We start from the raw sequence: 27064 nt of genomic DNA, 5'->3' as shown, positions 1-27064 counted from the left end.
ACTGTCTCTCTGGTTCTTTATTATATTATTTGTACAGAGAAAACACAAACAGGACATTAAAGGACACCTTTCTTATGAGTATGTCAATTCTCTCTCTCTGTGTGTGTGTGTGTGTGTGTGTGTGTGTGTGTGTGTGTGTGTGTGTGCAATTTGATATAGCTATCTGAAATTAAAACCAAAATCAAAACTTCATGTGATTGTAAAGGCGACTTTGACTGAATGAATGAATATTTTTGTTCAAGTGTCTTGTACCCTGAGGTGCCCGACCCACATGAGCTTACACGTACTAGTTTCAGTGTTGCAAGTAAAATGATGTGAGGAGAGAACAGATCAGAGTCAGACTAAAAATCTAAATTCCACAGAAACTGACTCTGAGAAATGTGAACAATGTGAAAAATACTCTTCACCCAGTCTGAGAAATACATAGTATTAATTATGTAAAAAAAAAAAATAAAAAAAAATAAAAGTATGTATCATTGTGACCATATCTGTGTGCAATGAAATACAGACCACAACCACATGAAAGAAACCCTTGTGTGTTAATGGTAAAAAGTTACTGGCATGTATGAAATACTCTGCTGATTGTAAACTATAAACCTTTCTAAAGATTAAAAGTCCTTACAAAAGACAGGTTTAAATTAACCTCTTCAATTTCAAAGTAGAAGAAAGTATCAGTGAGAGGCTGTTGTACTTTGTACTTGAGCCAAGGTCTCCTACTGCTCTGAAGCTTAAGTGATGTCCCACTTTGCTTTGGATAAAAGCATCTGCCAAAGGAATAAATGTAAATGTAAAATGTTTCGGTTGAGAATAGCAATGAATTATTTATAGTAGGCTACTACAGTAAGAGATCAATTCATTTGCGTAATTCTGTTGATACCCACAAATCAAAAGAGGGCATCAGAGGCGGCTATAAATTTTTCTTATGCTCAAAACAGAAACTCCAAAACTGAAAAATGTGAAAAATACACATCAACAACAGTGAAAAATACCCAATATTATTGTGGAAGATACACTATAATAAGTCTATCATTTTGTCCCTTTTAATGTGAGGAAATATCACAAATAAAGAAAAGACACTGATAAATTGTGGAAAGTTGGGACGTAAACATTCACTACTATATTAGTGTATATTGGAGTCTGGAGTGGCTTGCGTCCTTGAGGCTTTTACTGTGAAATATATCTGAGTGTTTCCGGTATCCGTGTGCCACTCTCCTTCCTTGGTGGGGTTCACTAACTGACAGCCGGTCGCTAAAAGAGTTAGCCAACAGCTAAGAGGAGTTGTGACGGTATTGCAGTCACAGAAGTGCAGCATTAGGCTATATCTCGCCACCTAGAGCTAGATATTTATGTTGGAGTGTGGCTTGCTGTCTTAGGTGAGCCAACGTCAGTTGAAGAGGGAGTCCTCCCTGAATGACTGGCTGAGTGTGTGGCTAGCTAACGAAGAGGAGGGTGGGGACAAAAAACTTCCAAGACCTCGCCCAGCCGTTGCTTCATTCCAGCAGGCAGCTACTCACTTGACGGTGTGAGTGATCCGCACCACTAAGCTAGATAATTATTTAAGGGGAGACTGACACAACTGTGTCAATTAAGGGCAAAAAAAAAAATCCGTAATCATGTTCAGAAAAAACTTGAAGAAGGACCCCGAGCTATTTCAGAACGTGTCGGAGGGGCTGCGGAGGCTTTACCGGACCAAACTGTTCCCACTGGAGGACACGTATCGATTCCACGACTTCCACTCCCCTGCGCTCGAAGATGCCGACTTCGACAATAAGCCCATGGTCCTCCTGGTGGGTCAGTACTCCACCGGGAAGACCACTTTCATCCGGCACCTCATGGAGCAGGACTTCCCCGGTATGCGGATTGGCCCCGAGCCGACCACAGACTCTTTCATCGCGGTGATGCACGGTGAACAGGAGGGGGTGGTACCGGGTAATGCTCTGGTTGTCGACCCCAAGAAGCCCTTCCGCAAACTCAACGCTTTTGGCAACGCATTCCTCAACAGGTAAAGCCAGTGCCAAGTCCAGAGAGCACATTAAAGAGCTTACACTTAGCAATGTGAAAATTGTAATACATTAGGATAATAGGAACTGGACAGTAAGAGCCCTACAATTATTTGCCTAATATGTGAATGGAATGGATATGTCATGTCAATGTCATGCTTCATATCAACAGCTGTGTGTTAACAAACTTGTCATAACAACAGATCACCCATGGTTTAAATGACCTGCCTACAAGTCCTTACATGTAGCACACTTTTTCAAGGTAGCCCTGTGCCATTGCACAATCTTCCCAGCTGAGCCAAGTGTGCCTGAGAGTTTTCCCTCTTTCATCATCCTGAGAGAATGCGGGTATTTAGTGTCAATAGCAAGGTGGAAGAGCCAGTCTGTGTATAGAAAACCAAAGGGCAGTAAGGTGCTTTCCCAGCACCTTATGCCATTCACAAGAAGCCCTTTACCTTTCACTTTGAACCGCCGAATCCTGCCAGTTAACATGGCACCTTGCCCTTTTTCATGCACTTCTTCCTATGCTAAAAGCACCTGGCAGAGCCACTTGTGACAGACGGTGTTGTCCCAGTGTCACAGTATGGCCCCTTGAACATACAAATACTTGTAAGTGATGTTGCTAGGCAGCAAGCTGACCTTGTCCTGTCCTCGGATGTTGGTGCCATAAGTTGAGTACCTGCTGGTCATATAAATGTTACCACATCAGTAGAAACTGAGAGCCAACTCCCTTATTTCACTACCGGTGAGTGTGTCTTATGAAATCTTATCACAAAGGGTTAAAGGTTTTGGAGTTACAGTCTATCTTCTTAAAGTATGTTAATTTGAGTCAGCCAGTGTTTTACCATGGTTACAGTTAGGTTATAGTGACAAGACATTGGAGTTTGAGCCACATTCCTGATGACCTATAGATTCTGAGGAAACTTCCCAAGGTTTTATGAATCACAGTGGGCGGCACTCAGGTCTGTTATTCACCCTGAAAAGTCAGAGGTAGAATTGTTCCCCTGGCAAAAACTCAGATGACTCAGAAGTATTACTCAGGTGGAGCTTTCACCAATTAATGCAAGACAGCAATGGAAAACATCTGAAAAAAAGATATAATAGCAGTATATAAAACAGAGGAGAAACTGAAAAAAGCAAATGTAATCGAGAGAAAAGGGGCCATGAAGGACAGCGGAAAGACTGCATAGTGTTTCACATAGTACATGAAATCAGCTCCTACCAAGTCAACGTACAAGGTGAGACTGCACAGGCAAGGTGCTATGAGTCAGTGTCAGTTGCTTGGTGAAAGCTAGAACATCTTAATCCAGTCTATTGCGTGTGTGGATTTGTGATGACAGGAGATAGCTACCATCCGATTGTAGAAGGTGTCACTTCCTGGTGGATGTGATGGGTATATACCCTTCTCTTCCCGGTAGCCAGGGTGGTGTCACCCGGCACAGGAGTAGCCAGGAAAACAGATGGACAAATAATACAAAGAGATAAATGACTAACTTGTGGACCGTAATGATCTTAATCTGTTATTAGCTCCAGATTATCAAGTGGGTCATGTAGCCCTTTTCTTTATTAGTACAAACACTCAGATTGACGCTTCCTCATTGAAGCCTATTTCCCATTATCCATTGAAATCATTTCCCTCAATTATGTGAAGTGTTTGCTTTATCTTGCATTAGGTCAAACTTCTGCCAAACAACATCATGAGAGTCAGACCCAGAAAAGTGAAGTAATGCATTAACTGTGTGTGTGCGTGTGTGTGTGTGTGTGTGTGTGTGTGTGTGTGTGTGTGGCCAGGGTTGTGACACTTCATAGGCCACAATTCACTGCACTGGAGTTGATTACAGACTTGAGGGGAAACCAGATAAGATTGTATATAAACAAAGACTACTGTCCATCACAGCATCATTTATCAAACTGTTAGACTCAGTATTGTGGTATCATGGGACTTGTGGTTCCCTTTGAATTCATTCTGCATCTTTGTCTCAGAGGCATATTGAGGCTTGGGTGGTCATCCATTGGCTTAGGGAAAGTTCACATGATCGTACATAACAGGATATGTGTGTATGGCAGTCACAGGTGCATGACCTGCTTGAACAGCTGTGTGTATGTGTAGGCCTAATGCAGAATTCAGTTTTGATGGGATGTATCATGGAGTGGGCCAACAATTGATAACATTTTTGTCAAGAACAAGATCCAGACAGACATTTGGAACTGGGCTGTTTTTGGCTCAGACTGGGCCAATTTTCCACCCATGAGGCCAAAAGTATTTGGATTGGCCTTCAGCTGATGGATGGTTACATGTATTTTTACTCATAAAAGTAGATAGTGAATATCACGGGTCAGATCGTTAATTGATGGATTTGAGGTGGAGACCATGATGGCAGCTCCACTCTGTAGTTCTTTAACTATAGTCATTCAACCTGCAGATTATCCCTTAACCGCCAGGCTCAGATAGGGCTTATCCTCAGTATAACCAGTTATTTATGAAGAGAGTAAACACAAATCAGTCATGGGATTCTCACAACTACAGTTTGTTCTTGGACAAAGCAAAAAGGTAAAGACTGGTGTACTCAACTAGCTTGCCAATTTATCCATTATTTGTATTCTGAAGCAGCTCTTGTGCAGTGATTTTGTACCATGTGTGTCTGTAAAAGTAATTTAATACTTCTCTTCCACCTCCTGATAGACCTGCGTATTTTTTAGCTCTTGTTCCCTTGTAGTTAAAATGCCACTGCAGTCAGAGGGCCCCAGTGTGTTTGTGCTCTCTCTGTATGCCATTAGTCAGTAAAACCAGAGTCAGCAAAGTTTAAGTTCCGCACTGGCCCACCCCGGCCCACACTGTCCTGCTCCGTCCTGCTCCGTCCTGTCCTGCTCATGGCCTGTTATTCCAGGACACTGACTCTGCACTTTGCTGAGATAGGGGCTGACATATGCACAGCCTTACACAGCACATAACAAATACACGAGGAAACGTGTAGATATACATATATATATAATATATAGATCATTTTTTCACACACACAAACAACTGAATTTTAGAGGAAGCATACGTGGAAAAACACCACACACACCGTTGTAACCTCCCTGTCCAAATCCCAAGTGCTAGTGACAGCCACCCCGTTTCCTCTTCTCTACGGGAAGCTGAGGTTACGATGTGGGGGAAGGTCATAGATCAGGAGGTGGAGCAGGAGAGGAAGACCTTCTGTTATAAGCTGGAACCAGACTTCCAGTATGACTGGACAGGTCTGATTTTGAAAATTAACCTAGGTCTGTGGCCTCAGAGAGGATGGGTGTCTCACTCTCTCGAGACATAATCAAACATCCAAGCACTCAGATATTTTCAAGTTCTCGGGCCCCCGTGCCTGGTAGGGTCCTGCCCTGTTTCTAAGAATTGCAGCTCAAGTTCATCGGAGCATTTTTTCCTACTGTGTGGAAAATGTTGGGATAGATAAATGGAAAATCTGAGCCAAGATTCCAACTGGATATCATACTCCATCAGCTATGAGAGGGAGGGGAAAAAACTGCATGTTTGTTATCTTTGGCACTCACTATTATTGTATTGTAATACCATACATAGGATCTCCATGCAAGAGGCACTGCTTTCATTTTTTTTTTACTTGTTCATTGTCCTCAGATTTTTCCATTTTCCCCCTCTGCGTGTGGTGTGAGACCTCTGTTAGGGTCTGTGGTGTGTCTGGCCTTAGTGTGGTTGCAGCAGGAATGTAAAAGCACGGTTCTCCCGGTCTTATGACCTGGTGCCTCTGAGCTCATGTTGTGAGTATCGGTTCAGATTGACTCAAAGGGCAACAGAGCGAGATGTAGTACTCTGAGCTGTGGGGTCACTTAACAATCCCCTTCTTTGTTCTGAATGGGACACCGTGGGTTTATTCAAAAGCACTCATCCTCTCTCGTGCTTTACAATGTGTTTATCTGTCTGTGTTTGTCTGTGTGTATGATTTCAGTTGGAAAGTGAAACTGCCACTTGAAAGTTTAAATCCCAGTGTCCAAGCATAAAAGAGCCTATTGTGTAGTGAATAATGTTGCATTGGGAATGACTCACGCGTACAATTCATAAATTGTTAAGTATTGCCCCGGTGTTTCCCTAACATTCTTACATCAATGGAGGCCTCATACAGTTAATACTGCCCCCACTGTTAGGAAAATATGTGACTATATCATCATGTATTCTTCTGATCTCTTAGGAAGAACAATTAAGTGCAGACTAGCGCTGCAACTCACGATTAGTTTAATTTATGGTTTGGTGTATAACACATCAGAGAAGAGAAAAAAAGGTCCATAATAATTTCCCAAGGTGACGTCTTTAAGACCGAGGTGATGTCCTCAGTTAGATTTTTTCAGTTAGATTCACTATAATGTGAAATATCTGGCATTGTTGCTTGATAATGCACTTAAACGATTAATTAAATTATAAGTTAATTATAAGTGTTGCCTGTTAAATTGTCAGCTGTTTGACTAATTGATTGATTGATTGATTAAATAACAAATTGTTTCAACTTTAGTTAAATCTAACTGCAGACAGTAAAATTTTATTCTGTTTCATAATTTATTTGCAAAAATCAAATTATTCTGTCAACATGAACAATTTTTAAATGAAAGGATTTCTGAAAATGTGATAGTAGCTGCACTCTGGACCCATATTTACTTTACACTTAGTGCTTACACTCAGTTCCATGTTTCAGCTGCTTAGCTTTTCCAGTAAGGGTATTAGTACTAATATTAGTGCCCCAGAGCAAGGAAGTTGTTACTGAAAACCAGTAGAATAATGTCTGTTTAGTGCCATGCTTGTGTATAAACACTCTAAACCAACCGGTTTTCTTTCTGTTTTCTTGACAGGTTCATGTGTGCCCAGATGCCAAACCCTGTCCTGGAGAGCATCAGTATCATCGATACTCCTGGAATCCTGTCTGGGGAGAAACAGAGGATAAGCAGAGGTCTGCTTCACACACATACACCGTCACTTTACCCATTCTCTCACTGACCTATTCTTTAGCACTACTACTGTTAAATAAAGCCACACCCTCTCAGCTCAGAAACCCTGAAATACTCTAATCAGAGAGCCTTGCACACACACATGCAAAATAACCTCACAGGAAGTCACAAGTTTAAATAGAAGTGGAAACATGCTTAAACAACCTGCATACTCTTCCTTTCCCTGAGCCTCTCTCTGGTATTTCTTTTTGGTATGTGCTCTGCAAAGTCCACCCTAGTCTCTCATAGTGCTGTCAAACCCATATTTAAGGCCCTCAGGCCCAACCAACCAGGTCATGTCAATCTGATAGAGGCCTTCACAGCTTGACAGAAGTAAGGAGGGGACACAGGACACTTTGAAGTTCATTTCCTGTCTCTGTACCTGTGGTTTTCTAAGGCACCATCGTCATTCATATCCTTCCCTCTTTTTTGTTTTTCTTTTAGTTTTCAGATCGTACTGTAGCCAGGTTTATTTTAAAAAGGGCTGAATTAACACCAGTAAATAAATAAACACTTCCTCTGTATAGCTGTTTTCTGTCATTCTGTGCACCCTCTCTGTTTGTCCTGTGCTGTGTCATTTATCACTTTATATCTGAGTCATTTCCCTGTTATCTGTGGAAATAAATCAATTCATATTTTTATCCATTTCCCCATGTGGTCCAACAACGCTGTTGACCTACAGGGTCACTTCGGAATTGCCACATGCACAGTTTTCCTTTTTACTTTTGATGATCCTACAGAAAGCAAGCAGAAATAACAGTACATCTCAAGACAGCTTCTGCTTTTCTACCTGATTTCAGCCCCTTAAAGAGGAAGCACACTTACAAACAGTGGAGTTTTTGTGTACTCAGGGGAAAGGAAATGGAGTAAAATGGCAAACATAGCATAGAGTTTCCCAAGACCCCCCCCCTCTCACCACCACCACTGCCTGTGTTGCACAGAGAGCTGAAATGAAATTAATTGATAGTGTCAGTCCTAATAAGAAGCATGAGAAACATGAAAAAAGCATGATGGTTGTCGGAGAGATTGAAAAGGCCAAACAAGTGACTGTAAACACAGAGGTGTAACCCTAACGAAAGGAAGTAGGTGTGTATGTGTGTGTATGTATGTGTGTGTGCATGCATGTGTACAGTATGAATGAAAAGACTGGCACATCTCGAGGTGACCCCGTCTGAGGAGCAGATGAAATCTGATGCCTCATTCCTCAGACAGTTTGTTTCCGTACATACATACTTATACATTCTTACCCTCAAACACACACACGTTTATTCCTTTTTTTTCAAGCTTACACACACACTCACTCACACGTTATCCTCTGCTCTGTTTCTGTATAAATACGGATACAATACAGTACTCCACAGACGTACTGTACTGACTGTGTCATATATAAACAGGACTGATTGGATTGTGCAGCTGAGGTGTGACGGGCATGTGTTTGTCTCAGTACTAGTAGTAGGCAGATGTTAGGCTTGTACCAGTCTACAGGAAGTTACACTATTATTTCAGGTTTTCCCTCAGTGATGTAATCTGCTTACAAAAGTCGTGTGTGACTTGTCAAATATCATAGCCAAACATATATATATATATATATATATATATATATATATATATATATATATGTGTGTGGTATCAGGTGTGGTCCGACCCATGAGTTCTGAGCACTCATGTTATAATGTAGTAATAACTACTGAGTACTCATGGGTCAGAATTTGAACGTACTGATGGCCGTCACAGCTGGTGTGATCCTATTGCAAGAGGGTCTTTACTTGGCACATCATTTTTAGGCCTGTCCAAATTTGTCATGAGTGCCTGGGTGTATCATAGCATGTCTATGCATATGTTAGAGACATAGCAGTTGTTGATGCTATGTGTTATGAGTCTAAGTCTAGGCTTGAGCAGCTGTCTTTCTGCCTGATTCCCTGACACGTGTGTTAAAAACAGACTTAAGAGAGAATGAGCAGATGTCCTCGGCTGGGTCCCACGGGGATTTCAGACTTAAAATATTCCCCTTTTATCCCTCTACACTTACATGTCATGAGCACAGTCACACACTCCTTTTTGCCTAGTGTTTTTGTTTGTCCATCCCCTATGTCCATCTCTTATTACATTTCTGTTTTTCCCTTACTTTCACTTTTACTCACCCCGTCTTTCTCTTTCTCTTTCTCTTCCTCTCCTTTCTTTTCTACGCCTCTCTCTGTCTCCCTCTCCCATCTATCTATATCTCTGTCTCAATTTGTCTCTCTCTGTGTATATTAATCGTACCTCTCAGTCTCTGTTTTGTATTCACGTGTTCAGACACAGACAAAAGACAGCCATGTTGGAATGCATGTGCAGCAGATCTGGCGTTGATTGTGCGGCAGCCGAGATGAACTTTTAGAGCAACTGCATTCTTCTCTGATCAGATGACACACAGACTCTAATCAAAAACATAATTCTCTCTTCCTCACTTCCTGCACAGCTCCTCGAAGCAAAGGAAAGTCCAGGAAAAAGTCCTGTTTAATGTAATTCGAGTTAGCCCCCTTGTGTCTCAAATACCCAAAGGAAGTGAGTAGTACATTACGTTTCGATACTCAGGCAGGGATAGAAATCTGTTTATAGGTTAACCCATGTCAGGCTCATCACTTTTTGGTGTTATCGTCATTACTGACACTGCATAGCATAGTATTTTACTTAACACTTGTATTTGCCCTCTGTCTCAAATGTTTGTTCTCTTGCTTCCCTTTTTGTCTTTCATGACTGGCAAGCTTGTTGTTTATAACGCACATCACTGTCCATGATAAAGGTCATTTCATTTTTGAGGCTAATACATGTTGTAGATTTATGAGTCAAACTGTCCAAAGGGACTCTGGTTCAACTGATCTTTACCTCCAAATGCGTCTCTCCTGCTGTCTCAGTAAAGCTAGTTAATCGGTAACCAAGGCTGAAAGCCCTGCCTCTTCAAAACCCTTATCTAAACATTATTGGATCAACATGACTTGGAATATGAACATACAAGCCACAATTAAACCTTGTCCAACATGCATTTATTGACCGATTGGAGCCATTGAGATCTTTGTCCAGTTGGCCTCTGAATTTCTCCACACAGACTATTTGTAAGCACAGCATTCAGTGGAAAATGTGAGAGATCCTTTCATATTGACATGAGCTTTCCAGATTTTTGTCAATAGCTTTCTAATTTTTTTTGCATGACACTGTTTCTTTACTTGGTCCCACTTCCACTGCATGTCCATCCTCGTTTAAGAAATGTGTAACATGTCCTAATGAGCTAGTGTTTTCAGTTATTTTGTCAAAGGTTTTCTCATTTTTTATCATAGACACTTTGTAAAGTCGAACTTTACATTAAAATAATGCACAACCCTTTTTGTTTTTTCAATATTGAACTAAAATACAAATCATATTTAAATTTTGGCTTAATGTATGTACTTGGTTGTTTTAGTTATTTTGGAGGTATGAGCAGCTAATAAAGGTAACAAAAACAAACAAACAACAAAACATTGAGGGAGTGAAATTACCTGTAGCCTACTGCAACAGCTCACATGGTGAATATAGTATAATGCACACGTCCATAGCACTAATTCCATCAGTGCAACAGAGTCGTGTTATAATCACCACTCCGCTGCTCTCAGTTTCTAGAAATAGTGTTTTCACACTACAGTTATTTCTAATGGTTTTTTTTCTTTGCCCTACTTCTGATTGATGTTAAGCAGCATCAAGACAACAAGTTAACGGAGGATGTTTTGAGTTAGCATTCACTGGAAAACAGGGGAAATTAGAAATAAAGGCTGCTGAAGTAAATATAAGGCCCGGTCACTCTACGATGTGGCGGCTAAACTTAAACATATACATACCATATGTATGAGGATTATAAATAGCAGTAGAATACAGTAAAATTAAGCAGTGCAGAGTATCTCTTACACATTTCTGCATAAGCCCTGTCCCCATCCAGTATAAATCTGAATATAGATATTTTTGTGAAGTAAATAGATACAAGAAGGAGCTTTGCATTGCTGTTACCTCAGTGTTTAGGATTGTCACTAATGTCAGATGTGATGATGTTTCCAGCCTAAGTACATTCAAGCCTCATGTAATTCTGACCATGTCTCAGTCAATTCAGCCTGGGGAAAATCCTCAAATCAACTGTAAGAAAAGGCAATAACCAGGCATTATGTGAAGTTATTAGAAGGAACAACAACACATGTACAGATCCCAACTTTTAACAGCCGGTCTCCTCCACTTGTCTCTCTCCAGGTTACGACTTTGCTGCAGTGCTCGAGTGGTTTGCAGAGCGCGTGGACCGCATCATCCTCCTGTTTGACGCCCACAAACTGGACATCTCTGACGAATTCTCTGAGGTGATCCGCGCTCTCAAGAACCATGAGGACAAAATGCGTGTGGTGCTGAACAAGGCGGACCAGATCAGCACTCAGCAGCTGATGAGGGTTTATGGAGCACTGATGTGGTCTCTGGGCAAAATCATCAACACACCTGAGGTAAAAATCATTTCTTTTTCACACTTGTGCTTTTGTGTTATCCATTGTCTATTTAAATAAATGCGAGCATGTGTTTATTTCCCACACTGGCTGCCAGAACTTCCCTTCTTAAGCTGGTAATAGCAGGTTGTTAGATATACTCAGAACGGTCACAGTCTGTTAATGTTTTGAGGGAAAATGTGGCCATCTTAGGCAGGTCTGGACAGAGGTCAGATGACCTTTTTTTTTCTTCAAGGACGAGAGTAATCGAATCGTCATTCCAGCCAGTGTTTTCAGCCTGTTGTTGTAACAAAAGTCATAAGAGAAAAACTCTTGAATGTGTGAATGTAATGAAAGTGAAAGGCAATTTTAATATCTTCTATCACAGATCCTATGTCCTGCATGATATCATGTGACCCAACTTGTCTTATGATTTTTCCCTGACTGTTTAGTTAATGTTTGATCCAGAGCCATATTCATAAACCGATCCCAGAGAAACCTTTGGATCATGTAGACAATTATTAATTGACTTTGAGGGTGCATTGTACCGTGAAGCCTCTCTATATGATATAAAACACAATACACTTCCCTTTCAACATCACAGTCCTGTATCATGTTGTCTGCACATCCTGTTTGTGCTTTTTTAGGCATATTTAGTGCTTATCTAAACATTTTAGCCAGATTACAGTGTCATGTATTTGACCTGTGCAAGAATTTGCTCTGATGTGGGTGTGAGCAGTAAAGTGTAACCAGAGGGACAATGAAGATTAATGGAGATTAACTTGTGCAAACTTTATTCCAGGTTGTGCGTGTGTACATCGGGTCATTCTGGGCGCAGCCTCTGCTGGTCCCAGACAACAGGAAGTTGTTTGAGGCAGAGGAGCAGGATCTGTTCTTGGACATCCAGTCGTTGCCACGTAATGCAGCACTACGCAAACTCAATGACCTCATCAAACGCGCACGCCTCGCCAAGGTCAGTCTAGCAGCTCTGTGAAGTACAGTGATGCTTTGAGCTAATGGCTAACATCAGCATGCTAACATACTCACAGTGACAATGTTAACATGCTGACAGTTAGCAGATGTAATGTTTGACATGTTTGGCATTTTAAGATGTTTAGCATACTAACATTTTCTTATTAGCATTAAACACAAAGTACAGCTGAGGCTGATGGGAATGACATTAGTTTTTTTAAAGTAACTGAAAAATGAACTTTTTGACCTAATGATGGCACTAGGTGAAATGTCAAGAGACAAAAATGAAATAATTCAGCCTGAGGGGGGCTCATGAATGTCTGTACAAAATGTCATAGCAATCCATCTGATAGCTGTTGAAGGCCAAGGTGGTGTACTGACGGTCATTGCCATACCAGGAACCATGCTGCTTGCATCGCTAAAAACCCCCTGATTAAAAAAACTGTTTGTTCTCACTCCTACCACCTGTCCTCCAGCCCCACAAGGAGGATTACGCAAAAAAAGTCCTGTCATATTCAACATGGGTAGTGTTTAGTTTCTGAACCAGCCACAGGCAGAAGTGAGAACAAAAGTGTGTCTGAAGCGTACAGCAATCTGACACACCAGTAACCTTGTAACACTTACAAGTGAATTGTAGAAAGATTATTTGTTGTTGCTACCGGTCTGTATTTATACTGAGTAAATCCCTAATTTTAAAAATCCCCTCCAGAAATGTTTTAAGACATATATGAAAGTACTCCGCGTTGAATAATAATAATCTGGTAAGAATTTTCCACAAAAAGTTCAATTAACTAGTTACAGATAAAATAAATTATGTCTGTTTTCCTATGGTGACCAGGTGCAGGCCTACATTATCAGCTCTCTGAAAAAGGAGATGCCCAGTGTGTTTGGAAAGGACTCCAAGAAGAAGGAGCTGATAGCCAACCTGGGAGAGATTTACCATAAGATCGAGAAGGAGCACCAAATCTCACCTGGAGACTTTCCCAACCTGGCCAAGATGCAGGTGAGATAAGGATAAATCCAGACGTACTATCCAGAGATACAGATCTGATGAAGTAACAACTTCGACTCTATTTTTGTCATGTTGTATAAAGTGTTTGGTTCAGAGTAGAATGACCTTCCAACCTTTACTCTCTTCACATCTTTGCCCTTCTTTCCTGTCCTTGCCCTCCTGGATGGGCCAGGACGGGGATGAGATTTATTTTTCCTGGTTTGTCAGGAAATCCTGCTTCTTGTACGCTACTCCTGTTGGTAGCTACTGAAGACTGATCTATTTCTATCACCAATTCCTGTTTTCTCTCAAACCCCCCCCCCCTATCCCTTCAGGAGCTGCTGAATGGCCAAGACTTCTCCAAATTCGCCGTGCTGAAGCCCAAACTGCTGGAGGCGGTGGAGGACATGCTAGCCAACGATATCGCCCGTCTCATGGCCATGGTTCGCCAGGAAGAGGCAGCCATGCCTAGCCAGACCGTGAAGGGTGGAGCCTTTGAGGGAACCATGAGTGGTCCCTTTGGTCATGGCTATGGAGAGGGTGCCAGCGAAGGCATTGATGAGCTGGAGTGGGTGGTGGGTCGCGACAAGCCTACATACGATGAGATCTTCTACACTCTCTCTCCCATCAACGGCAAAGTGTCTGGTGCTGCAGCCAAGAAGGAGATGCTGAAGTCCAAGCTGCCCAACACGGTGCTGGGAAAGATCTGGAAGCTGGCTGACGTGGATAAAGACGGCCTCCTCGATGACGAAGAGTTTGCCCTCGCCAACCACCTCATCAAGGTGAAACTGGAGGGCCACGAGCTGCCGCCCACGCTGCCTGATCACCTGGTGCCCCCGTCCAAACGTGGGATAGTCCAGCAGGATTAGAGGAGAGGGTAGCAGCCTAGAGATGTCAGCGCTTTGAATCATGTTTAGGACTCTCCAGACAAAAAAGTCCAACGAAAAGCATGAACAGCATCATCCTCCATCAAGCTGTGAATCTCCAGGCTTCCTGACGCACCGTGAGGAGGTGTTACTGTGATCTTTTCCACCAGAGAGAGACTGGAGGGATTCTGGGGGGGGGAAGTGGGAGGGAGGGTAGGTCCATCTTTGTGCATTAGGGAATAATGTTCAGGTATCTATTAGAAATAAATGTGAGGGGGGGTTGATTTACCACCTGATGAAAGGACATTACTGGATGGATTACATGATCTGATGCGTAGCTGGAGGTTGCATGATGGGGCTGAACATGGATTTGTGCATCCTGTGTAAAAGATGTCTTATAAGCATACGGTCCATATTATTATATGTTGATCCAAAGAAATATAGTTTTTTTCCATTTGGAGAGAGAAAGAGGAAATAAATCAAAACAGCTGTTAGAATTGTTTTATCTATATTTTTGTATTTCCTGACTGTTAACTTTGACTCTTTCCAAATGCTTGCCTTTTTATTATTTTGCCAGATAAATAAAAAGGAGTACTGTACCGTCCGACTCGTGGTTATGTGGATTTTTATTGAGTCTTTCTATGGTACATAACTTTGGTTAGATTTTAGCAGGTGTTTGACTGATGGGAAAAAGCCTCTAATTGAAATCTGGGGAAACCTAACTAAAATAAATTATCTTTGCACAATAAATCTGAACTGCATCATAGTTTTGTGTTTTTTTTATTTGTATTAATTTGTTATTGATGTTCAGGCCAAGGGCTATGTCACTCAGAGGTCATCCATAGACTGACTTTTATTTTGAAATGCACTCATTTTGATAGTTGTGATGTGGTCTACTGCCCCCTGTCGGCCAGAAAGACTAACCAGATGCCTCAGGAGGACATAAAAGGCCATTTATCCATGAAACAAGTCGCTTCTGACTGCATATATTTAGTGCAAATTGAAAACAGTGGTGTCGGCAGACACTCGTCACATGGAGACAATTTACAAAGCTAAAAATTCAGTCCAGGTTCAGGGAGACGAGCACAAATCAAAAACAGAAAGACAGGAATCTCTCACATGTGAGACTTATTTTTGAATCTGAATAGAGATGAAGTTGGCTGTTTATAACTCCTTTAACTTCACCTCATAAACCTGCATTATTATTGTTCATCATATTATTCACCATTATTATTAGAACCTGGACAAGTTTGAATTTGCTCAGGTCTATTTGCATAATTCAAACAGGATGTAGGAATAAGAAACTGAAATGTAAATCAGATGCACTGCAACCTTTGAGAGTAAATTTAAGGAAAATATGTTTTTCCCATGTGAGCCTTGTTTTTAATGGGAACAGCAATCAGGCGATTGATGCAAGGCCAAGAATTACATCAGCATATTCCCATATTAAATCTTCCACTGCATGTCTGGTCAAGTGTGTTTACATATTTCCGCACTTCCACATCTATCATCATCGACTTGGAACAATCAGCTGGTTGTTTGGAATTTGTGTGACCATGGCATCACAGCTGAGCGCACCAGACTGCCTCTCAACATCTCAGTGTTTCGTTTCGTTTTCATGTTCCGTACAGAGTCATGTTTTTTCCCTCATCAGGATACTCATTGGTATTCTGCTCACTGACTCACTACATTATCAGTCAGCCTGATCTCACCTCATTATCTCCACAGCAGCAGGACATTTCATGTTTGATAAAGTCCAGAGGCGCTCTCTTGTGTCTCGATAAGTTACTACAGTTATTGTGCTTGGATATAGACTCATATTAGGGCCAATTCTAACACTATGTATGGTGGTGTTCTTTGTCCTCTGCTGCAGCTACAGTGCAGGGCTACTGCTCAGTGAACATTGTGACTCATGGTGCATTGATCATATTTAACCCCTAGATAATAATGTCAAATCTATGTCACAGACCTACACCAACACAAGAGGTGTGAGCATTTTCTCCCCTTCTTCACTATTTACATAACCTTGAGGAAATAACCACGGACTGCAACAATGATTAAAATCCAGTGATGAACATATACAGTGTTGTGTTGCTCTGATAAAACCATTGCGTCATGTATTGTATGATTTGATACAAATGTTTTGATTCAAGGCCCAAATTAGGATTAAAGCATTTTCTGTCACAGAAACTGAGCTGAAGTCGCTGTACAATAATAAGAAAGCACTGAAGTGAAGCTCCCTCAGAAAACTTTTTGTTCAGTCAACAGATAATTTACAGCTGGTAGAAGCTTCGGGCTTCCTCTTGTTCTGTTGATGATAATATATTGACAGAAAGCTGCTGGAATGGCCACAGTGGTGTGAAGTGAGAGGCAGCATGACTGCATGTCCCTGTGTTTCTGTACACTGTGTGTTTAGATAGCTGTCGCCCTCCTCCACTGTATATCTCTGCTTTACATAGTTTCCTTTTTCCTGTCTTCCTCTGTTAGGACGTCACTATATTCCCCGTGTCTCTTTTCCCCTCTTCCTTCCTTTTCCTTCCACTGTTTATGGAGAGCAGCTTCTCCCTGTTTTTCTTCTTCTGTTTCTTTGTTTTCTTTATTCTGTATTCCCATCACTCCCCTGACTCTTTCTTTCACCCCCTATCTCAGTGTTTTGGGTCACATTTGTCCCTTAGATGTCTAAAAATAACCCCCCGCACCAACCCTCTGACACACTGACCCCTGCAGATAGTTGACTGGGTCGGGCTTATATAACACTGTCCTGTGGAGGGAGTGCCTCTTCTCAGAGGCAGGTGAGGAATGAGGCACCTGTATGTGTGAGTACAACACATATGAGAACACAAGTACACAGGGAATTGACTGGATTTCAATTGAACAGACTCACGACCTCAGCAGATCGTCCTCCAATAAAAAGCCCAGAAAGGTTATTAAATAAGGCCTGGTTTTGATGTTTTAACTCTACATGAAGCTGTTTGAAGTGTTTCTTAGTGGTTCTGGATTTCAAGCACTGAAAGGGGGAACAAGGAACAACAGAAGCTACTGTAAACACAGTTCACAATGTCTCATATTGTTGACATTTTAGCACAAAGTCTCCCATAAAAAAATTGAAGTAAACATCACACAAAGTCAATAAATTAAAAAGGACAAGAATTCATTCATTATCTTTTAATACTGACAGCTGGATACAGAACACATCAGAGCAGCAACAACAGCCTCAAAAGTCCCTGTAATGATCCACAAGAGTCCAGAGCACAATTTCACATTTTCAAGGGATGATGAGGATGATGAGGCAATCAGAGAAAAGAGAGGAGGAAGGGGAGATAAGTGCTAAGAGGGAGTCTGATTACCAGCAAGACTCCGCTTTTGTAGAGTGGAGGAGAGGGTGGTGGAGGTGGTGGTTCCACTGGACTGATTTTACCCTGAACTGGCAGTGCAGTTATGTGAAAACTGGTTTGTCTGCACTGAAGCTCAAAGCTTCTGAGGTTACTGAAGGACAAATATGAGAATGTTTGTCATGTAAAAGGGGGAAAAAAACCATCACAATTTTAATATTTTCTCTGAGATTTTTGGAGTAACGGAGAATGATTGCAATGCTCAGTCCATTGCACATTCATGATTGTTTTTTGTTTTTTTTTTACATAAAAACACTCAAACAAGTTTCTGTTGACTTCTACTTGTTCTCCCAATATCTCTTAACAGAAATCATTAAATGAGCCAATCAAATAATCAATCAGTGTAAAACGTCTTCCTCAGGGGGAGTTTTGTCCACATATGTCTGGTTTTGGCTAGTTGAGGTTCCAATGCAATCACAAGACGGACATAGTGATTTGCTGTGTTTAAAAGTCTACAGGGGTTCATGAGGTAGTCTGAGATGCAGTTTTGGGTTAAAAAAAACTGGACGAAACAGTCTCGGCTTGTCTCAGTTAGTCCTTTTTTTTTCCAGTTTGGTTGTGTGGCGTCACCACCATTGGTCCAGGTTCAGTTCATTTTATCTGTTTCTGGCTCAGCAGGGTGGCTCGGCTGCTGGCTGAGGTGCTCCGAACATCTCCTGTGAGGCGTAGGTGATGTAGAGGAAGCCATCAGTGTCACTGTGGCGGGAATAAACCTCCCCCATGCTGGAGGACATGCAGGACATGCTCTTCTCTGCCACCAGGAGGAACAGGGCCTGGGTAGAGTCCAGGGCGATCTTATTCCTGAGAGGAAGAGAGAGGGACAGGTGGGTGAATGATGGAAAACAACAGAGATTTTTTAAGACAGAAAAGTGTGTGTAAGGGAAGCAGAGAACAATGGCAAATCTGACAGTTTGGGGGAGAAACTGCATTAGAAACATCAGACACAAGCTCAATGAGAAGTGAGTAATAACCAATAGAAAAGTCTGACCCAGTAACAGATCATTTACCTGAGCAGGCAGAGGAACTGACCCAAGGTGAGCTCGAAGGGAACCAGGAACTTTGTTTTGTCCAACAGGGGGAGAGTCTTTTCACGGATGTAACGTTCAACAATCACCTGGACACAAAAACACATGTGTGATCAGCTGACGGTGCAATGATACCCAGCAAAAAGGAAAAAGCATCAGACATTACATTTGTAAAATAACAGAATTTAAACAAACTCACAGGCAATTTGTTGGGAAATTTAGACCGAATGCTGCACACTTCATCTTTTCTTGTTTCTAAAGGGAAATATTTATACACATTTTACACTTTTAAAACCAGCATCCATACACTGTAAGGCCACTTTGTCAATGCAAGTAGGTGCACCAGTCAAAGAGTAATCAAAGAATCAACTAAAGATGTGACTCACCGAGGCATTTCCTCTGCTTGAAGGGCATCATCTCCATGGATTTCTCAAAAGGAGCCATGTTGGTTTGTTTGTTGCTTCGGGCGGTTTGCAGAGACCAGCGGTGATGGAGGCGTGTGCGGCTGGTAGCACCGGCGTGGTGGTCTTTCCCGGGCTGACGGTGACGTCCCCTCGGGTGGAAGTAAGCAAACCCCACTGAGAAGCTGTGACCGGTGGTGTTTTATAGGAGGCAGAGCTGGGAGGAGTCGAAATGTGACACCAACAAACAAAGACACACTCCTTGGTGGGCAGCATGTGGATGCAAGGATGCATCAGTGTGTGTATGTGTGTGTTAGTGTGTGTGTGTGTGTGTGTGTGTGTGTGTGTGTGTGTGTGTGTTTATGCTCTTGCCCCCCCTCATTGGTTCAGAGCAGATTCACACGTACTGGTTATCTCACAGAGCATTCTCACATCTGCTTGTGATATTGGTGCTGCTGTCACGTACACATTCACACAGAAGGGTACAAACATGAAGAGAAGAGTGTAATGAGGGCAGCCCACCATGTGAAGAGAATAAACAACACATGACATTAACGATTCAGACACACAGGGACTCCAGAGGAACCTTTAAACATGGCCGGTGCCGCCTTTATGATAAGATTTGATAGCACTGAATTCAACCTTTTGTTAATTTCCGACCTTTGACCTCACTATCTGATAACCACGCTGGCCTAATGGTCATGTCGTCACCATATCCACCATGTTTCTTACAGGTACTGTGTCTCCAGACCGTAGCAAATGGGATGTGAATATATTTCTGTTTTTCTTCTATGCAGTTTCTTCCTGCTATTATATTATTTACTGACTCCTTTTTCACACATTTATTGCATTTAAGAAAAGGTTTCGTGGCATTGAACCGTACAGAGCACCACCCAGTGAGAATTGGGACACTTGAATAGAACAGAGCCAGTGTTAATGTTATTGGAAACGTGTGCTTTTCCTACTATGGTCTTGTGAAAACAGCCTATAATCGCCATCTTCATCAGCAGATGGAGTTTGCTCACTTGTCATGTCAAATTTCCAGTTTTTTCTGAGTACATTAGGGACTTGCAGCCAGATAGGAACAGTGTAAACGCCATCTGCTTGAGGAGAACACTTTTATTTAGTTTTTGTTGTGACTGTTTTAGAGAGGCTGCTGATTCTGCTTTTCATTCCAGGGGCTGCAGTCTCTGCTCCTTCACGAGGTACTATACAGTCTGTTTGTATTTTGGGACCCTCCAGCCTGTAGAGGCACAGCAGGGGACAGAAGCTGTGTTGCAGGTGAAGATCACCCTCTGCTGGTTGAAAGTTGGCACCGATGTGCACTGTACCTGTCAAGGCTGAGAAACAGAACACAGAAGTATTCCAACATCAGTCATGTTTCATTTTCCTCTAGCTGCTTCTCCGTGAATGAGTCTTGCTGATAAAAATGTAATTATCTTGTTTTTCTCCAACAGAAGGATGTATACTCCTTTGGTTTTTAAAACTTTATATTCAAGAGGAACCATTTGAATCATTTTCCCACCATGTTTGAGCATAAGGCTTTCAGGATAAATGCAATGCCATTGAACTTATAACCACAAAAACAACAAAGGATCCAGGTAAGAATGCACTAGATTTACATTAGTGTAAAAAGAATCTGAGTCTTATTAAATTACTGAGCAAGGCTGGTGCTCAAGGGCAAAAATTTACTGTTGGCTATTGACCCTCAAATCCTGCAATGTGTGTGTACTGTCACTGTGACTATAAATGGTAGCCTCATTAATTGCCTCAAGAGTCCATGCCTACTTTAAGAAGGATATTATAGTCTACATCCATGTATTATATAATCTATATACTTAAAAAATAATGTCATATCACATATAAAAATTTTGTATTACAAGTCTTGTATTCACAATATTATGAGATAAGCGAAGTCATCAAAAGTAGAAGCACTCAGTGAAAACTGCCAGTGTTATATTTTTATATAATTTGTTACATCGATGAAAGTATTTAACAGCTCTTTAATGTTGTAGCTCCTTGAGGTAGAGGGAATTCAATTCTGTTTGTTCTGTTTGGTAGTTGACTCAGCAGCTAATCATATGTTATAAATTGATGATACTATAATTGATATATAAATGTTTTAAGTAGGTGTTTTCACTTATGTTGCTTGATTGAACCTCTTCCAATTAGTTCGGTTTTTGAAATTAGTTTGATCGACATCTCACTCAGCCTTTAGTTGATTTTGCGTTACCTTTAAGGGGCGGGGTAATTTAATTAAAGCCAGCCAGAGAGATTGAAAACACCTGTGGGTGAGCGGAGCCTTTATTTTGCAAAGTAAACGTAACTGGTAAATGAATAGTGGAGAGTGGAGAGAGTAAGTTACAATAGTTTCCTCTGAAGTCTAAGCAGAAGTTTGAGGCAGCATTAAATGGAAATAGCCTACTCTAATAAAGTGCAAGGGGCTCTAAGCTTTGTACTCGGTTACATTCCTCCACTGACTATGGGAACGGGTTAAGAATGGGAGTATTTGTCCTCTGGCATGATGCTCACTGAAGTTGGACAGTCGTGGGATTTTTCCGTGCGTCCGTTCGAAAAACTTCCCTGACCAATCTCTGTGCAGGTCTGCTGCAGTGGCTCCTCCTCTCCGCTGCCTGCTCCCACATGTAACGTTATCACCCTCTGCCTGTCTGTTGCATTGTCTCATTGGGGACGCTGCGTACGGAGCCCAGCACCATGGTAACTCCACCGGACCGGGAAGCTTAGAAGTGACATAAAGGGAAAGGACAATGTCAGTAGGAAATCAAGCCTGGATTAATATGAGGCATGGCTCGCTGATGATCCTCCAGGCTACCAGTGGATTCATTAATTCTAGTCTTGTGCCAGTCAGCAGGGCTGCCTGAAACTGTAGGCTGCATGGCACGTTACAGATGGTGAGGAATATATTTGCCTTAATGTTGCGTTGATTCAAGTGGCTACTATGTTGCTATCGCTCGTCCGGACCTGTGTTGCTGTACCTGGAGCTGGCCCCTAAGCCACTCATTCCTCTCAACCAGTGCACGGTAACTGAGCGGCGGTCAGCGTTGCGCCCTCGTTCCGCCTTGCCGGCACCTCGACGAGGATGGCCGGCCGCCGCAGCTGCGTGAACTCACTCTGGTCGGGCACCGAGCGCGTCCGCATCGGCGAGCGCCTCAAAGCGACGCTGGCCGGGGTGCTGGAGCTGGAGCTGCTCAGGTGCAAACACCTGCAGATGGTGGACGCCGCTCTGGAGGACCGAGCCTCCGCTGCCGCCAAAGCCGAGGAGCCACGGGCGGAGGAGGGGAGCGGAACCCCGGAGAGAGCCGCCTCGGATGCCGAGCATGGCTCTGCGACATCCCGCAGGCAACAGGTCAGTCAGTACGTCTGTCAGCTCATAGCCCGGATCTCTACATGACGAGATTATTAAATATGGATGCGGGGATGATGGTGATCTGCCAACAAGCCAGTCCCTCTGCGGCTCAGTAGACAGATTTTATCTCTGCCTGGCGGCGCATGGCTATGCTGAGGGCTGAATACCCAATTGATTGAGATGGTGCCAGAGACCGTCCGAGCATGCAGCCCGATCATTATACACAGCAGCAGTGTGTCCGTCACATGGAGCAAATGTCATTGAGGTCAGGGCACCAGGACCAGCTCCTGTCTGGCTGGCCCTGTTCCCTGCCTCAAGGTTATAAAGGAGGATGTGGTGGGATACAGGCGCTAAAATCAAGTGTAGGTATTAATACACAAGCCAGCAACCAGACACTGCTGCATTGTTTGGCTGTTGCCGGTAAGCTCATCAGCTGTAAAGGTCACTTTGGCACCCTGTTTGCATTCAAATCACCCTGATCACAATATGAAGGTAGACTCCATCACTGTCTGACATCTTGTCCAGAGCCAAAAAAAGTGCATTTTCTTTATTTATTATCCTGAATGCTCCAGTGGGGTGTGTGTGTGTGAGACATATACTCAGAAAGGGTTAGGTTGTGTGATCTCGGGATCATTTCCACCCACACAGAAAAAGAAATAAACCCATTTCCCAACCTTTTTCTTGTAATGGATACGCAGGTCGTTTTGTGACGGGAATGTGGGTTGACATGTAATACAGGATGTGAACAGGTCCCATACTGAGGCCTGGTTACAGAGGCTGTAGTTGGTCTGGTCCATTATTCCTGAGCATGAACTAAATCTGAACCTGTGAGGTCATCAAGCTGGAAAATCTATTGAACACAGCAGCAGAAACCCAGCAGGATCTTACTGGGAAAAATGGGAGAAATTGAATTAAGACTAAAATGGGCACTGGCAAGAAAATACTGAACCATGAAAGTGATAGGGAATATTAGGGCTGAATTGATTGATTCTTCAAGTCGTTTCTAACAAAAACGCCAAATATTCTCTGGTTCCAACTTCTGAAATATGAAGATTTGCAGCTTTCTTTGTCTTGTGTGTTAGTACACTAAATATCTGTAGGTTCTTGATTGTTTGTTTTGTCTAACAAAACCACACATCCAAAGATGTCATCTTGGGCTTTTCAGAATAAAGTGATGGACACTTTATCTACCAATTTTCTGACATTTTATTATTCGTTGAAACCTGAGGGAATACCACAGCCTCTTTACATGTGGCACCAACTTAAAAGAAGATAACGGCACCTTTCCACAACACAACAATTTTTTACCTTTTTTCATCGGTGAAATTCATCTCTGAGACCAAGCCGTGTGTGTGTGTCGTTTTCTACAAAATCAGTCTATCATGGATTGTCTCAGGATCATTCACAGATTTGACAAACCAGTTAAATGACAGATCTGTGTTGTAGTGAGTGAATTTTTCACCAACTATTTTGCTAATTGCTTAATAATTTAAGAAATTCTTAAAGCAAAACTACCAGCTACCTAGCTACAACTTCTCAAAAGTGAGGATTTTCTGCTTTGCTTTGTCTTGTGTGACGGTAAACTGATATATATTTTGGTTTTGGAGTATAGGTTGAAGAAGACATCACCTTGAATGAAATGATCCTGTATATTTTCAGCAGTAAAGTCACTGTAAGACCAAAAACATCAAAAAAAGTACTAATACTAGTACTAATACTTAGCAGATTCACTGCATTGCATGTATTGTCGAGTGCAGTGTCGTGCGTGTTAATTTCTACTGAATCAGTCTCTCATGGATTATCTCTGGATCAATCCCAGATTTGACAAACCAGTGACACGTGTTCAGGATCTCCTGGTGATGTCAGTATTTCACCTCAGGTATTACAGTAAATGGGTCATTGTTGGCTGCATTAATAACATTTTATTGTCATCCACAGAAAGTAAGAGATACTTTATCACTTTGCACAGTGTGTTATTACACAGTCAATATGTGTGCTTGGTACCAATGAGTGGTATGAGTCAGCAGCCTCCAGCACATTAATACATGTTCTGTTTAAACCAGGCCACTGCTGAGATCACCTTTGCGGAACGGTAAACTTATTTGACAAAATAATATCAAATCATATCCCTTGTAGAGAGGAAAAGAACTTCAAATAATAAAATCTTATTATTATTATTATTATCAGTGCAGGGACAGAAATTTACAGTCCTATCTGAGCGAGGGCATCTGCATGGAAGTGCGGCTCATAATGTGCTGCCTTCCCCACCGCCCACCTACCAACATCTCCTCTGTAGTTCCCCCCGTGGTGCCGAGATATCCTGTGGAGAGGCCGAGCAGCATTGCTCATTCTCACCTCTGAAGGGAGCTGCCAGTGTAGCAGAGCAGGCTGGCGTCCTGCCCTCTGCCCAGTGTCAGCCTCCGCCAACACACACTCCAACATTTGCATAAATGGAGACAAATTGTTGTTCTTGTTATTTGGAAAAGTGACCCCATCTAGTTTAAACAGTGCAGCAGCTGAACAGAGCACAAGGAAGAGAAAGTAGAGGGATACCTGCTGCTTTGTTTACTACCATAAAGGTGGAAAGGTTTAGTGGAAAAGTAAAGGTTTCTTCCTTAAACGCATTGTATTTGTTTTACCTGAAATTCATTACTTGCTGCTTTAAAATCACAGCTTGTTCCGCTTTCAAAAATATAACTAGTTTGTAAGCTGAGGATTAGGTGACTCATAACATAATGCGCTCTACTTTAACACCAGCTTTTTTTCTTTTTTTTTTTTTGGAATTAAAACTCTTGAAATATGATTCACCTTTTCTCTCTTTAATAGCAGAGAGAGAGGGCAGAACTTATCACTGTGTAAATCCATATTTAGCAGGTTGGGATTATGGTTGTATGGTGTCATCTGTGAGGGGAAAATGCAATTTAAAATGACTCCTTTCATCTTTTGTGGCATGTGATGAGTCCAAAGCGTTTGTGAAGCATGCAGGTTTTTGAAAAAAGTAGCAACACCTATTGAAAAACGATGCTTCTTCAATACTGTTTGTGGAAAGGAAACGCATTTAATTTGCATAGATACGTTTTCATACCATAACTAATTCTGTTTTGTGCATGGAGTCTGTTTTTATAAATAGATCAAGCTTTGATTCTGAAATAAAGTATTCTGCATAAATTGAAAAAGTAGAAGAAAACTTTCAGCGTTCACAACTTTTAGCAACTCTTCTTGCCTTCAGAATGGGTGTCAAGGCCAAGTTACTGAAAATTGTCATTGTTGCCACTCAGTGTTCAAAAATAACATTCTCCTATGCGATGGAAACCCACAGGAGTGCGACAAGTAGAAGAGCTTCCAATAACGACAGTAGAGCTACAACAATTAGTTGATTAATAGATAGACATAAACTTGCCTGGTCTTAACAGAATAGTAAACTGAACATCTTTACGGTGTGTGTCTCTGCTCCATCTGCAGCGCTGTGTGCGCTCTTACTGAAGGCAGCCTGTCTTGAAATTAGGTTTAGTATTGGAAAGCATCATCTTACATGGAGAGCCATTATCCTGACTTGTGGAGTGAGACAGCTTTTGTCTCTGGTTCTAGCCTCAGGATCCTTCTGAACTCACCAAAAAAACAACAAAAAAAAGTCTGCAACATTGATGCAACTTGAAAGATCCACGTGAATGTTTCAGCAAAGCTGGAGCGCATCGCTTCACTCAGTGGTGAAGCTGAAGATGCACAACGTGGCCTGTCTTAAAATTTCCATAACACATTAATAATGGCTGGAACATTAAATATTGTGCTGTGTAGGACGAGGAAGTACTTCCTTCCTACACTGTTTGACCAAATTATTCAGCCTCAACATGCATGACAACCGCTGCCCTTTGTCTCGCTGTATTGATATTATGCCCCTAATAAGAGGAGGTGTGTTGCTTGGGTGGCAATGATCACTGTTGCAATCGACCCATGCATTTTCTACATGTTATTAAAGAGCTGCTGTGCTGCGCCCTCACATGAAGGGATATCATATTACAGAGCTCTGAGCAGACCCCCACCCACTTGTCTGTCATCCGCCTATGATTTGATCATGCACCGGTCTCTGTGTAACATTATATCCTGCAATGCATTATGCTGTTGAAGGATAATACAGAGAAGTGGGGGTTTGTGTAAGAAAAGAACAGCAAGGGATATTTCTTCAGATATTTACACATTCAAAGGACTTTTTACAGTGTTAATTTGTATCTTGAAATGATCATTATTAAAAAGGGGAAGGGGAAAAACCTAAGTTGAGGCCCGCACAAGTGCAGAATGATAAACATGAGCTTTTATGGCAGTTGGAAGAGAATGCAAAAAGTAGGATTTAGCAGCAGAACAGACGAGAGAACATACATGCGAGCGACAGTCACAACGAGACTGGATTTATGTGCGTTCAGGCTGAGGATGAGTTAAATATTTCGCCAGGCCTGTTGTGCTGTTGTGGTTCTGTGTGGGAGGAGAAGCGAGCGAGAGTTAGAGCGAGCAGCTGTAGCTATGGTGAGTAGGGGGCGGCTGGCTCGAAGGATATTACAGAAGCGGGGGGGGGTATTTGTCATGGGGAGTGTGGGGGAGGT

At 42.1% G+C, this 27064-nt stretch overlaps 3 protein-coding genes across 3 annotated transcripts in view; 2 read left to right on the top strand and 1 right to left on the bottom strand.

The window, feature by feature from the left end:
* The first annotated feature begins 1220 nt into the window (after nucleotides 1-1220).
* ehd1a (EH-domain containing 1a) lies at nucleotides 1221-15050 on the top strand. Its single transcript, XM_023407294.2, has 6 exons — nucleotides 1221-2002; nucleotides 6852-6949; nucleotides 11235-11476; nucleotides 12258-12428; nucleotides 13266-13430; nucleotides 13754-15050. The coding sequence occupies exons 1-6, from the start codon at nucleotides 1614-1616 to the stop codon at nucleotides 14285-14287; spliced, it is 1599 nt and encodes a 532-aa protein (XP_023263062.1). The 5' UTR covers nucleotides 1221-1613; the 3' UTR covers nucleotides 14288-15050.
* A 2384-nt stretch (nucleotides 15051-17434) lies between these two features.
* On the bottom strand, nucleotides 17435-19285 carry map1lc3cl (microtubule-associated protein 1 light chain 3 gamma, like). The gene is made up of 4 exons (XM_023407296.2): nucleotides 19088-19285; nucleotides 18901-18956; nucleotides 18684-18790; nucleotides 17435-18477 (listed from the first exon to the last, which is right to left on the bottom strand). The coding sequence occupies exons 1-4, from the start codon at nucleotides 19143-19145 to the stop codon at nucleotides 18288-18290; spliced, it is 411 nt and encodes a 136-aa protein (XP_023263064.1). The 5' UTR covers nucleotides 19146-19285; the 3' UTR covers nucleotides 17435-18287.
* A 2496-nt stretch (nucleotides 19286-21781) lies between these two features.
* Nucleotides 21782-27064, top strand: part of LOC111655835 (uncharacterized) — a 12951-nt gene continuing 7668 nt past the window's right edge. The window contains exon 1 of the mRNA XM_023407368.2: nucleotides 21782-22485. Within this exon, the coding sequence (XP_023263136.1) occupies nucleotides 22203-22485 (283 nt within the window). The 5' untranslated portion in view covers nucleotides 21782-22202. The remainder of the gene's footprint in view (nucleotides 22486-27064) is intronic.

The sequence above is a fragment of the Seriola lalandi genome, unplaced genomic scaffold (genome assembly GCF_002814215.2).
Source record: "Seriola lalandi dorsalis isolate HSWRI2012SDOR001 ecotype SW California unplaced genomic scaffold, Sedor1 jcf7180002054333, whole genome shotgun sequence".
Lineage (NCBI taxonomy): Eukaryota > Metazoa > Chordata > Actinopteri > Carangiformes > Carangidae > Seriola > Seriola lalandi.
Note: the sequence above shows the minus strand (reverse complement) of the source record. Positions and strands in the feature narration are given on the sequence as shown.

Excerpts from the sequence above, each read along its gene's own strand:
- ehd1a (XM_023407294.2), top strand. The coding sequence starts at position 1,614 with ATGTTCAGAAAAAACTTGAAGAAGGACCCCGAGCTATTTCAGAACGTG. Across the intron at positions 2,003-6,851 it reads GGCAACGCATTCCTCAACAG|GTTCATGTGTGCCCAGATGC; the intron begins GTAAAGCCAGTG and ends TTTTCTTGACAG. Across the intron at positions 11,477-12,257 it reads AAATCATCAACACACCTGAG|GTTGTGCGTGTGTACATCGG; the intron begins GTAAAAATCATT and ends ACTTTATTCCAG.
- map1lc3cl (XM_023407296.2), bottom strand. The coding sequence starts at position 19,145 with ATGGCTCCTTTTGAGAAATCCATGGAGATGATGCCCTTCAAGCAGAGG. Across the intron at positions 18,957-19,087 it reads CAAGCAGAGGAAATGCCTCG|AAACAAGAAAAGATGAAGTG; the intron begins GTGAGTCACATC and ends ATTTCCCTTTAG. Across the intron at positions 18,791-18,900 it reads AATTTCCCAACAAATTGCCT|GTGATTGTTGAACGTTACAT; the intron begins GTGAGTTTGTTT and ends TTTTGTGTCCAG.